This window comes from Pristiophorus japonicus, chromosome 9 (assembly GCF_044704955.1).
Source record: "Pristiophorus japonicus isolate sPriJap1 chromosome 9, sPriJap1.hap1, whole genome shotgun sequence".
In the NCBI taxonomy this organism is placed as follows: Eukaryota; Metazoa; Chordata; class Chondrichthyes; family Pristiophoridae; genus Pristiophorus; species Pristiophorus japonicus.
The window spans coordinates 62324810-62337764 of NC_091985.1; the positions used below are offsets into that span (position 1 = coordinate 62324810).

General features: G+C 43.1%; 1 protein-coding gene across 1 annotated transcript in view; it reads right to left on the reverse strand.

Annotated features, from left to right (window-relative positions):
* Nucleotides 1-12955, reverse strand: part of pkdcca (protein kinase domain containing, cytoplasmic a) — a 53537-nt gene continuing 40582 nt past the window's right edge. The window contains exons 6-7 of the mRNA XM_070889386.1: nt 3102-3275; nt 1-1444 (exon numbers count right to left, since the gene is read on the reverse strand). Of these exons, the coding sequence (XP_070745487.1) occupies nt 1359-1444; nt 3102-3275 (260 nt within the window). The 3' untranslated portion in view covers nt 1-1358. The remainder of the gene's footprint in view (nt 1445-3101; nt 3276-12955) is intronic.

Consider the following 12955-nt stretch of genomic DNA (forward strand, 5'->3'; position numbering starts at 1 on the left):
CTAAAATATGTATATCACATTTTGAAAAATATTGAAGAGGTAATTTTCTGACTTTATGCTTTGTGGAAAGCCCCGCCCACCGAAAGCACATATCGGAAATTCAGGCATGGTTTTTATGATATCTTAAAATAATAACCGGAAAATTGTGCACAGTGTACATACCCCCCAATTTCCAATCTGAATTCCGATGGGCGATGCTCCCTCACTGAAATGCAAAGTTGGAAAATTGCCCCCGAGAGCCAGAAAGGATCATGATAGATGTCACTGCATCAATAACACTTTCATTGAAAGCAAATAAGCGAGACAAACTTTGTCTATCACAAAACATTAATTTAAAATTACACCTGATCGGTTGGCACTTGTGGTTGCACTTGGTGTATGGTTATATTTTGATTTTCTTGTGTTCTTAGGTTCTCCTTCTCTGCTAACATTACTGAACAGCACTGAACTGATAAACACTGGTACTGTCAAACTACTAAAAGACTTGTGTTATTAGGTAGCAGGTTAGTATCAGTGAATGGTAGACATTAGTGTCTTGGACTTGGGCAAAAGAAACAGGATAATGCTTCAGTTAAAATCATTGAAAAAGGAATTTTATCTGAAGTTGTTAATATTCAAAGGGCCCAACTTCAAGGGAAAGGTTTCAAACCTGAGATTCTGGGAGATGGAGGAAACATTTGGAATGGAGGTTCCGTATGCACTGCCCCCATACATTCCCCAATCAGCGATCGGGAACAGCAACATTGGGGACCTGAGAACAAGTCTTTGCAGGAAGTGAGTGCATAGCATGTAGTGGAGGAGAGGGGAAGACAATAAATACCAGGAAATAAAAGAGGGCAAATAAAATGCCCTTGCTACATTTCAAGATTGAAAATGCCAAGAGCTCAGTGCTACTTAATTCATTTCTGTATCCTGACATAGGACAAACTGTCAGATTTATGAACACATTATCATGTTCAAAATGCCCTTTTCATCTACTCCAAGCAATGACTTATGGTTTGGCTTATTTCACTCAGCATCCTGAGACGATTGTTTTGCTTGCTCAGTGACAAGAGAAGTGTAGGAGATTTCCAGGCTGAATAAAGTCTAAACAAAATGCCAGTGACCCTATATTGGAAAGTCATGTATACATTTGGATTGTTCTTTTGCTCACTTTGCCCACCCTCTCAGTATTGCACATTTGTCGTTAGCATTCCAGGTGCTCCTGATCACCTCCCTTTCGTTCCATTACATTGCACTCTAGCAGAGAGAGAAAAAAAAACAAACAGTGCAGGAGCACTTCAGCCCACAGTGGGCCTTGCTTTTTATTCCCTGCCAGGATAGTTTGTGCTTTTGTGTGTGAAAAGCTCATCCGGTACTCAGTCTGTCACTTTCACGAACGTTATCTTCCCCACATCAGGCACAAAGTGATTCGAACTGGTTTTGAAGAAGACAAGATGACGTCCTGCGAATGGAAGGGGAGTAATACAGTGAATTGGAATCTCGTCATAAATGCACTCAAGTGAAAAAACAACTCCTGAACTGCTGGAGTCCCACTCAAGCTTGTTTTAGTAAAGATAGTCAAGGTAATGTCAAACGATGCATTTCCTTCAACTATATGCTTTAATTGGATGGGACTTTTTTCTCAAAGCTTCCTGTTAAATTACAGAAGCAGCATATTATGCTGACAGACAGGCACCCATAGAGTTGCTGCTACACTGCTTATCCTTCTGCAGCTCATAGAAGTAATTAAAGCCATCTTTCAGTAAAGTGTCATTTGCAGATTTCATCAGTGCCTGGTGTTTTCACACTTTGACCTCGTACAAGCTGAGCTGAGCTCCCACTCACATTCTCCAACAGCTGGACTTGATCCTAGTCTATGCTGCCAGTGATCACTGGTGCATACATCAAGATATGACAGAGAAAAATAGATCAGTGGTCCCTCCAGTTCACCATTGGTATGCACGTTGTTACTTGCTGTGACTTTTTTTTAACCACACTCCCTCCCTCCTCTATGTCATCCAATCATACAGCATGGTACGTTTTCTTTAAAAATCTTGTTTATTTCAGCAGACTTTATTTTCAACATTTCTAAAAGCTTTCCCTTAATTTAAGAGTTTCCAAAAGTCTTTGTACATAAATTTGAAACAAATCTCAAAACTGCAGTATCTTGTTTGAATTTGGGTGCTCTACAATCTGACAGAATGTTTACCCTCATTCTGGGGTTCCTCAAGTACTCTAAATATTGTTATTACACTGATGGAAACATGCCTTAAATTAAGATTGTTATGATGTTGTGTATGTTTACATTTAAATGAAAGAAAACCATATCAGTGTGACAAATAGGCCTGGCAATGCATGTACTGAGCTCCTCCTGAGACTCGGTGCAGTTGGGTTCAACTTGCATTTTGAATGCAAATCATCAGCATGACTGAGAAAGGTTATGAGCAAGGTCACCATTTTTTTTCTTTTTTACAGAAAGACAAATAGAATAGAAAACACTGGGAAAGATCCGGACTCTCATAATAAAAACCAACTTTGCCTTATCCAGTCACCATAAGCTAGTGACCCTAGTTCTGAGAAGTCATTCGACACAGCTCATGGATCTTTTAGCTAATGTTCTCAAGATGATTTACCCACTTCAGACTCTTTCCCCATCCCTTCCAGAGTTCAAGAAAGTCATGAAAATCGTCGCTTGTGCCGGCTGCAAACCACTGCCGCCATTCCTGGCAATCTTTCTGAAGTTCAAAAATTATATCCCAATGGCAGACATCTGTGCCACTAAGGACGAAGCTGGAATGCCTGCCTGCAAAAGAGGTCAGAAGGCCATACTGTAGGTTGCCAGGTCCCTGCTGCTGGAACCAAAGAGAGGTGTCCCCATGGGCATGCTTTGTAAAGAGCACAGTTTATTTAAAAAATATTGGCCTTTTTCTTCAGCAGTCCAGTTTACAATGATAGTCTGAACCCCCTATGATCCCCCATAACCAAATTATGTTATGAGAGCTACACCTGGTCTGACCAGTCCAATGTTCTCACTAAACTTGCCCCAACATGGCAAGTTCTGTGCCCACCCATTGTCATGATATTGGATTGGTGTTAGTCTAGACTAGAATAAGGCTTACCTGTCCAAGTTGTTTGATTGGTTAGAACAAAGGCATGACACTGGGAATGATTATCACAGATCTCCATGGCCTCATTGAGGTCATAGACAGACAGCAGGCAGCCCTCATGGTGGTAAGATGGCCAACACCTATAGTTCTCATCTGGCACAGCAACATCGGCCAATTGCTTGTATTCTGCAAACCAAGCACAATAAATGAGGTCAATATCATTGATATATGAACCAAACCAATCAACAAGGAACTGGTGGAGCGAATCCTGATTTTCAACCACGAACAGTTAGGTGTCCACTCATAACAAAAACAAGCTGCATCTATCACATCATGGAGATTCATTGACCTTATTCTCCCCTCCTTTTCATTCTTGTTTCGCAGTCTCTCTCTATTCCTATAAATGCTGGAATACTCTCGCCTCCAAGACCATGTTGGTTTCTCGTGCTCTCCAGCAAGCTAAGTGCCATAAAGCACCAGCATAGTGCATACGTCCAGGAGCTGGCAATCCCTAGGAGATCAGTATCTCTTACATGGTACTCCCATGGCCTGCAGGACAGCTGACCAGCCTGGCACCATTGCATATTGCAAAAACATGGAACATGCTAAAACAACCAAATTACATCAATGATCAAATAGTCCAGTTATTATTCCACTCTCAACAAATTACCTGTGAGAATACATTGAATATACTTTTATCTATCGTGGAATTCAGACACAATCTCAGCCTTGACCAGGATCATACACCTGGTATAGGAACCAATGGCATGGATTTTCCATTGCCGGCAGCCTGATGTTGCAGCATACATCAGGCGACTGTAGTAGGAAAGGGGCAGGAGTTATATGCTGCTGGAATTCCATCGAATTCTATTGCGTCCAATGTATTTTCCAGGAGTCAGAACCAGCAATGGTGCAAGTGTCCACCTCAAATATCCAGGCACTTTATTTTAATATTAATTTAAGGTTCGGAACGTCCTGCACACCAGTTCTCACCATTCTGGCATGCAGGACATCAGACATAGGTCATGCCCAGGTGAAGTGAACACCCAGGGTTGCTCGACCGGAATACCTAAACAGAAGGACATGGAAAGATACAGTTACATTAAGGTAAGTGTATTTTAGCCATTTTTTAACCTCTTTTTTCATCTTTTTCCCCCCTACTGCCATGTAGGTTCTCGTGAGCCTCTGTGCCAATTGTTGTACATTTTTTCCCCAGGACCATTACTGGCACCAATGTCTTGTCCAATGGAAATTCCTTTATGTGGCATATTTAGAAGACCAGTATCAACAAGGTTGCCAAGCAGTTTAGGTCAACTACTGATGCCCGCTCCCATGTATCTGCAGATAGCACATACCTCTCCTCGGCAGAGACTCCCATTCCCAAAGGAAACTGGGACAGCAGACTAGGTGGCATCATTAAGATATCTGAATGCCTGGCTAACTGTATTATTGGATCCTTCTACAGTTCATCATGTTTTCAATGCCACTGAATGAAAGAAAGCGTGCCAGGGTGAACAGCAGCCAGTGTACCATGATGAGCCGCACTCGCCAAGATGCTACCGACCATTCCTGCAAGTCCTTGTGCACCAATGATAAAGAAAGAAAGACTTGCATTTATATAGCACCTTTCATTATCTCAGGATGTCACAAAGCGCTTTACAGCCAATGAAGCACTTTTGAAGCGTAATCACTTTTGTAATGTAGGAAACATTGCAGCCAATTTGCGCACAGCTAGGCATCGGCAGGTACATCATGCGTCTATGCATTTATCGGGGTTTCCACCGATTTTCCACCAAAGTTACGGCAGCAGTATGGGAGAATCCTGGTAGAAATTCCCAGTGACTGCTTTCAAGATGTAAATTACTCAGAATTTGGGTGTATATCGCTGAATAAAAATTATTTTCTCTAAGGAAATAATGTGTTAGATTTCCAGCACGTCTATGATTTCTAAGTGAGAAGCAGCTTTTTGTGAACAATGTCAAAAAGCAAATGAGAAAAGATGCTGCTAACTAGCATGATATTAAAAGTCTGAAACTGGAAATTTTCACAAGGTATATCTTGTAACTAAGCAATTCGCTCTTGGCACTGACCACATTGACTTTGTACCTGTTGGTAATGATCTGTTTGTGCTGTGCTACTGGGAAGTACAAAAGCTGCATTGAGATTGCAATGCTGAAAGTGCCATTTTGTCTGCTGAATAGGGAGCAATGGCAGTTTTTCGCCTGCCTTTATTCTAAAAGAATCCTAGATTAACTAACAAACTTATGTCCCTATTTGGACTGGAGCAGTGGCCTGCAAATGTCACATTTTCATGACATGACATGGCCTGGGCCTGAAGTTTTTGTAGGCTGGACTACCTAAGTATGGCATAACGGGGCCGAAATTCAGGGTCCCTATAAGGTCCGTTTCCGTTGTTTTGTGGCAGCCATGTGATGGAATCGAGTGGCCGCTGCGTTGCAGTTCAATGGCTGACCCGACCCAAATTCAGGTCGGGGATTTTTCAGCCTATCCCCAATTTCGCCCGGTGTTGATGACCATCGCAAGCATGTCATCATAACGTGCACTGCTGCTCTCCCGCACCTTGCAGAATACTGTGACCGAAATTTACTGAAAAAAATCGTTGCCCCGACGGCGGTGCCCTCGACCGCTTTCTCTGTCGGTACACCTTCTCCTGACTGTGCGCGGCCTGGCAGCGCAGCGGCCTTTCAAGGGGAGGGGCCACTGCCGCGGCCGCCATGTTTTTATATTTGCCGGCTGACTTCCCAATCGGCCGGCAAAATAGTGCCCACTGGTTCGGCCGGGCCGGCAACAGGCAGCCTGGCACCCCCTCTTGGGTGCCAGGCTTCTGGCCTGGCCGAAACCCTCCCTGGTGGCCCAGTGGCCGAAGATAAAAAATGCCCGATTTTCTCCCCTTTAACGAAGGGGAGAGAGTATGGTGACGCACATGTGCTGTGACATCACCACCGCTCCGCTGCTGAGTGACAGCGGCGGAGACTCAATCCCATCCCAGCTTCCGTCCCTCAGCCTACCTTTCCGCCGCACTTCCTCCCCTGCTGTGGCTGACTTCCAGTCCGACGGCAAAAAACTACAAAAGCCTGAAAATGGATGGAGTAGCCGCCTCAACGATCCCACCAGAAAAAAACTTCAAAAAAAAAGGTAGGTGCGCCAGCTTTCTGGCGGCCCTGAATTTCGGCCCCAACATTTATAATGGTACTCTTAAATTAGATTTTTTTGAAATGTACTTCTTTGGAATGCTGCTTTTATCTCAGTGTAGTGCGTCAGCTTATCTGATACAAAGTCAGAAGGCTGAGATGAAATGCAACAAATAATTACAAATATAGACGCATTTTTTTTACCTTCGCCCAGTTATTTGTAATTATAAGAACCAATCCTATATTCATTCCAGCATCTGATTCTGATCTAACATCAAACAGTGCCATAATATCACAGATCAGGACATGGAAAGATTAAGTATCTGTAATTACCTGCTAGAACCTATTCGTCTGTGAACTTGGAGGCCTGGTCCAAGCAAGTAGATTGATTCTGATTTAAAAAAAATGTTAATTGCCGTGCCTTTATCGCCCACTGGATTCTACTAAAATGTCTTTGTTTATCCCTTTCTAGTAAATGGAGTAGCATTTTAGATCATAGGAATATAGGAACCCGAGTAGGCCATTCAGCCCCTCAAGCCTGCTCCACCAACCAATTAGATCAAGGCTGATCTACATCTTAACTCCATTTCCTCGCCTTAGTTCCATATCCCTTGATACAATTTACCTGATAAAGAAACAATTCCAAAAATTTATTGTATACATTTACTGTAAATTGATTTCCAGTCTAAATATTATGACGCTTTGCACATGAACTAGAGATTACACGCAACCTTAAAGCAATAAGAATTGCTGAATTCTCTTAAGCGGAAACTGGAGTACAGCCCACAGTATGCTTACTCACAAAACCCTGGGGTTGATTGTAATGTTTTCGGGTGATCCATTTTCTTCCCTAATTTTCTGCCTCTTCTCAGTGCACTTGCTAATATTGACTAAAGTTCCAGGCATGCCAGCAGCCACTGGTAGTCATAGAAACTTACAGCACGGGAGGAGGCCATTTGGCCCGTCGTGCCTATGCTAGCACTTTACCCCAAGTAGCCATTGTTTTAATGTGTGAGTTTCGACAGTGTTTCCATGCCAAGCAAAAGTGCCAGAATTAGACAAATGGTAAGTTGGAGATTTTCAGATGTGAGCCATACATGTGAGACATGAAGACTTGCTCCAGAAATATAGTCATGGCTAAAAGCAGTAAGCTGCATCTGTCAGACATGCTGCAGGAGGCCATCAAATGGCATTAATTTACTGTTTTATCCTATTTTTCTCTTTCTTTCCCACTCTTTTCTCTCCTCAGCCCACCTGGCAGTGGAATGAGAGAATGTTTTCTGTTGCATTTGCTCACTGAAGAGCAAAAAAAACACTGGGATACACTGGCACAGATCATACTTGTATGAGAGCACGATCCTTAAACAGGAGGGCAGGAGATCGCAATCTCATGCGTGTGACTCCTGCCGAATGTGGAAAAGTTGAGAGGTCTGATTGTAACTAGATTTTTCTTTCAAATAATTTGGACTGACAAGAGACACACAGCATAGTGGGCTAATTGTAAACAGATGAATTGATATATTATGGTGATTTTAAAGTGTGTTTTTTTTTTTAAAAAGACTGGCTTGTCCAGCTCTACAAATTCTTCCTTTCATTATTCAGTGAAGCACATTCTTTAGTAAAGCAGTGCTGACTTGCCACGTGCAGCTTAAATGGACAACTAACAGATTTACAGCCGTGGGACCAGGCCAATCACATTAGTCATTTGCAACCAGATGTTCTGTACTGTCAGTACAATGCTGTTAAGTGGGACTCAAAAGTATTAAAAGATGAGCTTTTAAAGTCTGACTAAAGAAAAGAGAAAACAGTTAACCACTTGACCGCTGAGCTTCATAAAAAATGTATTTCCTTTTATAAAAAAGTTAATTAGCTGTATATCCTTGACAAATATACCACCAGGGGAGTTCTTGGGGAGGTTTAGTTCCTGGAAAAGTCAGTAACACCCTGCCTGGAAAATTCAGTATTTGACGGCAATGTAAAATGATATATAGATTTGATTTGGCACAACTTTTGCTTGGCAGTGTGGTTTCTCCATTTACTTTCCCAATTTGCCGCTCTTTTCCCAAAAGGCAGTGAATCTTGCTGGAATAAGATTACACAATGCTCCAGTATCTTGCCCCAGTGACCATTCTTCATGTAAGAAGCTTGACAGTGAGTATGAGCAGACTATACTTCCTCACAGATTCTCTTGATCCTGTTCACACCCAATATCCACAGATGTGTACTTTCTAGCAGATGTAACTGGATAGCGACCAGAACTTTAAATCCTGGTTGATTTTGTGGGGAAATATAAGGGTTATTCACTTTAGTAGGAAGAATAGAAAAAACAAATATTTTTTAAATGGTGAAAAACTATTAAATGTTGGTAATCTCAGTGGGTCAAGCAGCATCTGTGGAGAGAAACAGAGTTAATGCTTCAGGTCGATGACATCGACCTGAAACGTTAACTCTGTTTCTCTCTCCACAGATGCTGTGTGACCCGCTAAGATTTCCAGCATTTTCTGTTCTTATTTCAGATTCCAACATCCGCAGTATTTTACTTTTGTATTAAATATTGGTGTTCAGCGAGATTTAGGTGTCCTCATACAGGAAACACAGAGAGCTAGCATGCAGGTACAGCAAGCAATTAGGAAGGCAAATGCCATGTTGGTCTTTATTGCAATGGGGTTGGAGTACAAAATGAAGAGGGGCCGAAATTGCCTACAGCCCGAAACGAGTCGCATCTACCGCTCTTGACGTGTTCGGTCCGCCCCAATGCATGGGGAGGGCAATCCGGAGAAATTCAGCTTTTGTGTTGATGTTTCTGGTCAGAGCGGTGTTGGTGTGGGGAGAGGGGCAGAAGTGCGGTTGGGTGGGAGTAGCCGCCATTGGTAGGGCAGAAGTGGGGGCAGGTCAAAGTTGCCGATGCTCAAAGTCATCAGCACCGCGCTGATGATGTCATCGCGCTGCCGCATCACAATGTCTCTCCCCTTCAGTTAAAGGGGAGGGCCACTGCGAATTCTGCAGCCACTTCAGTGGCAAACATTGGGCCACCAAGGAGGATTTTGGCCGGGCCAGCGGCCTGACACCTAAGAGGGGGTGCCAGGCTGCTTGCTGGTGGCCCAGCCGAACCCGTGAGCATAATTGTCGGCCCAACCTGACATTCGGCCAACAAAAAAAAAGGAATTGCTGGCAGTGCCACCTCCCCTTTAAGGGCAGCCGTGCCGCCAGCCACAGAAATGGTACCAACAGCAAAGGCTGTCGGGGGCATTGACTGGCAGTGGCGCCTCTCCCGCGGGGCAATTTTTGAGAGGGGCAATTTCAGGAAGGGGTCACCAGCAGTCAGTAAGGGGTTGGCGTGTGCAGGCCCCAGCGGGAAAATGGGCCGAACAGTCCCCTACACTGCTCTAAAACTGAGGACGGGCAATATCTAAAATGACGGCCCCTCCGCGGAGACTCGGCGGCCATTCTGCACCGACATGTGGCTGCCGCCTTCAAGCGGCCACGGGCCTTATAGAAAAGGGCAATTTTGGCCCCAGAAAGGCTTGCTACAATTGTACAGGGCTTTAGTGAGACCACACCTGGATTACTGTGCACAGTTTTGATCTCCTTATCTGAGGAAGAATAAACTTGCCTTACAGGTGGTGCAACGAAGGTTTACTAGATTGATTCCTAGTTTAAGAGGGTTGTTCTATGAGGTGAGATTGAGTAGATTGGGCCCATATGCTCTGGAGTTTAGAAGAATGAGAGGAGACCTTCCTGAAACATATGAGATTCTGAGGGGGATTGATTGGGTAGGTGTTGAGAGATTGTTTCCCAGGTCTCAGGATAAGAGGTCAGTCATTTAAGACTGAGATGATGAGACATTTTTTCACTCAGAGGGTTGTGAATCTTTGAAATTCTTTACCCCAAAGAGCTGTGGATGTTGAATCATTGAATATATTCAAGACTGAGATAGATAGAACTCTATGGGAATCAAGTGATATGAAGATTGTTCAGGAAAGTGGAGTTGAGGTCGAAGGTCAGCTCCTAATTCTTAATGTTCGAATGTTGTCTTAACACAGGGGTGCAGAGAAGAATTGTAACACTTCCACCATCACTGAGGCTGTAATTCAACAGACCAAGTATTAGACCTGGGGCATTCCGAATTCGTATGGCTAAGTTATCACATCAGGTGACACACCTATGCATTAAGCCATTGGGGGAGCACATCAAGTGGCTTTTTTATATGCACCATTGTATCTTTGGTAGACAAACATGGTAAAGTGTTTAGAAGATACATTAACATAGTTGCGCTCCCCCTTAAATCATTGTTTTATGGTGTTAAGAATAACAGCAGCCTGATCTCAAGCACTTTCATTTCACTTAGTTACCTCAGCATTCATGATGCAGCACATTGAAACTCAGCTTCTTTGTTTTTAACATGCATCTTATTTACAAGCTGCATAGTGGCACAGTGCTTTAAAGACATAACAGCATGCTAAGGATATGCGCTCAGGCACCGTGTTATTTCTGGCAGTGACTTTATACCAATGGAAGGAGGGGTCTATGCAGAGGCTACGCACTTCGAGGAATTGAAAGCAATCACTCTGTCACAACCCCTACCCCTGGTCACTGCTGCACAAAACCTAAGACCTGCATTTCAGTCTGCCACCTCCACAGTGCAGACCTTCACTGATCCCACACTCATTGGACAGCGACAGGAATCTGCATGACATTTTCAGAGATATAATGAAAAACTGTGAATGGTGGAAATCTTCTGAAATAAAAATAGAAAATGCTGTAAATACACGGTGAGCCCAAAACATTAAACTGTCTTTTCTTTTTCAGATGCTGAGGACTGCTGTGTACACTCAGCATTTTATGCGTTTATTTCTTTAGACTTCCAATTGCTCTGCAACCAGCGGTGCTTAGTAAAACAAGCAACAGATTGTAAGCACCTTTCTCAAGAGCATGCAACTGTATATTTTTTTAAAGAACAATATGACATGTTTAACACACTTCAGCAGTCAAGTGGTTAAATGTCTAACCAGTGACTTTTTAATTATTCACAAGCATATAGGAAAAGGTGTTTTTCAATCCTTCAACTATCTCAAAATAAACTGTAAGAAAATGGCATTAACTGTAACTTCAAAAGTTCCTTTGTGATTCACTGCACAAAGCTCTATCTATTAAATCTACAGAAAGCTGACATACTTCTGAAAAAGATGTTGCAGATAAATTTGGTTCAGCAAATTCAATATCCATTACCCTGTGAAGTACATGTCTCTATTCTATTCTATTCTCACAGGAAGAATGCGGCTTTTAATAAGTAGCATCCATTCAGCGGAACTATTTCTTCATCAAATCTCAAACACTGAGTTTGATTGTTGCTGTTAGAGCTGGACTGGATCTTCTGCCCCTCCCCCCAAATCAGAAACGCAAAACTATTTTGCTTTTCTTCTCTCTGAACATGAATGGTGCAGAGGCTTTTAATTAACAAAACTTTTCTTGGTCTGTTTGACAAAAAAAGGTTTCTTGATGGGATTCAAAGAAAGGAGTACATGAAGCATGTCGATTTGATTCTTGCCCAGTTTCCCTGGCCTGCCCTGCACTGCACCCTTGGCTGCCATTCAGTCTCGCTTCCCTCCTATTCTATGTGGTTCAAGGAGAAAAAAAAGTGTCCTGTCTCTCAACTCCCCAGCTGCCTATGAACTTTTAAGCTAAGCCATGCAGCAGCAAATTAAAATAATCACTAATGTAGATTTTTTTATTTGCAGCTGTATGTAGACTCCACCTTTTAACCTTTCGATGTTGATTGAAGTCTCCTGTTCAACTACATTCTCAGCAACAAGTATCCCTGTAATGTCACATTCATATTACAGAATTGCTTCCACTTGAAATGGTTTCTATAATAACTCTGGCTGCTGCCGTATGTAATATGCCCCATTTACATCACGGCCGATTAAACAGTAGTGGCACACCAAACTATAATCACAACTTTCATTTCTTGCCATGAGTGCTCCCTTAATGGCTGGGGAAGGTCCATGCCAGCCAGTGATTTTAAAACTTAATTTTCTGGCCTATAGAGGGAACTGAACAGTCATGCAGCCTATGGACAAAACAATTGTATCTAGCACACTATAAATCAGGTACTTACGATGTTGCTTTGGTGCCACTGTAGCTCAAATAGCCCTCCCTCCTTGTGTGAAAGCGCTGGCTCGCTGGGAATAGGGGACTATTTTAACCCTACTCGCGCAGCAGAAACGTGGCGGGTGGGTAGTTAAAATTGTCCTGGCTGTTACCTGTCTGAAAGCCACCCGGATCATAACATCTGCAATTTTAACCCGCTCTCCCAAGCAGGCAGCAACGACATGCGCCCGGAGCCAACAGGGCTCTTCTTTACATATGCATGTTGTGGCCCAATGACATCAGTGACACCCACCTGTAATTTTAACTCAAGCCTGAGTGGGTGTTAAAATCGGGGCCATATGGTTCAGCAGCCCTCTGTACCTTACCCAAGTGGCCATTCTCCATCTGTTAGCATAGGTAATGAATACTGGCAGGTTATTGGACTGTGAAGGGGTATTATTCATCCACATGCAAGTATTTCTGGCAGTGGTGGTTGCATACTGATCATGAACAGAAACCTCAGCTAATTTTTTTCCCCCTCTCTGGCTCACAAGCTAATTATATCGATCACCTCCATCAGCAACCTGACTGAAATTAGCTCCCTCAACCCGAACCACAGACTGA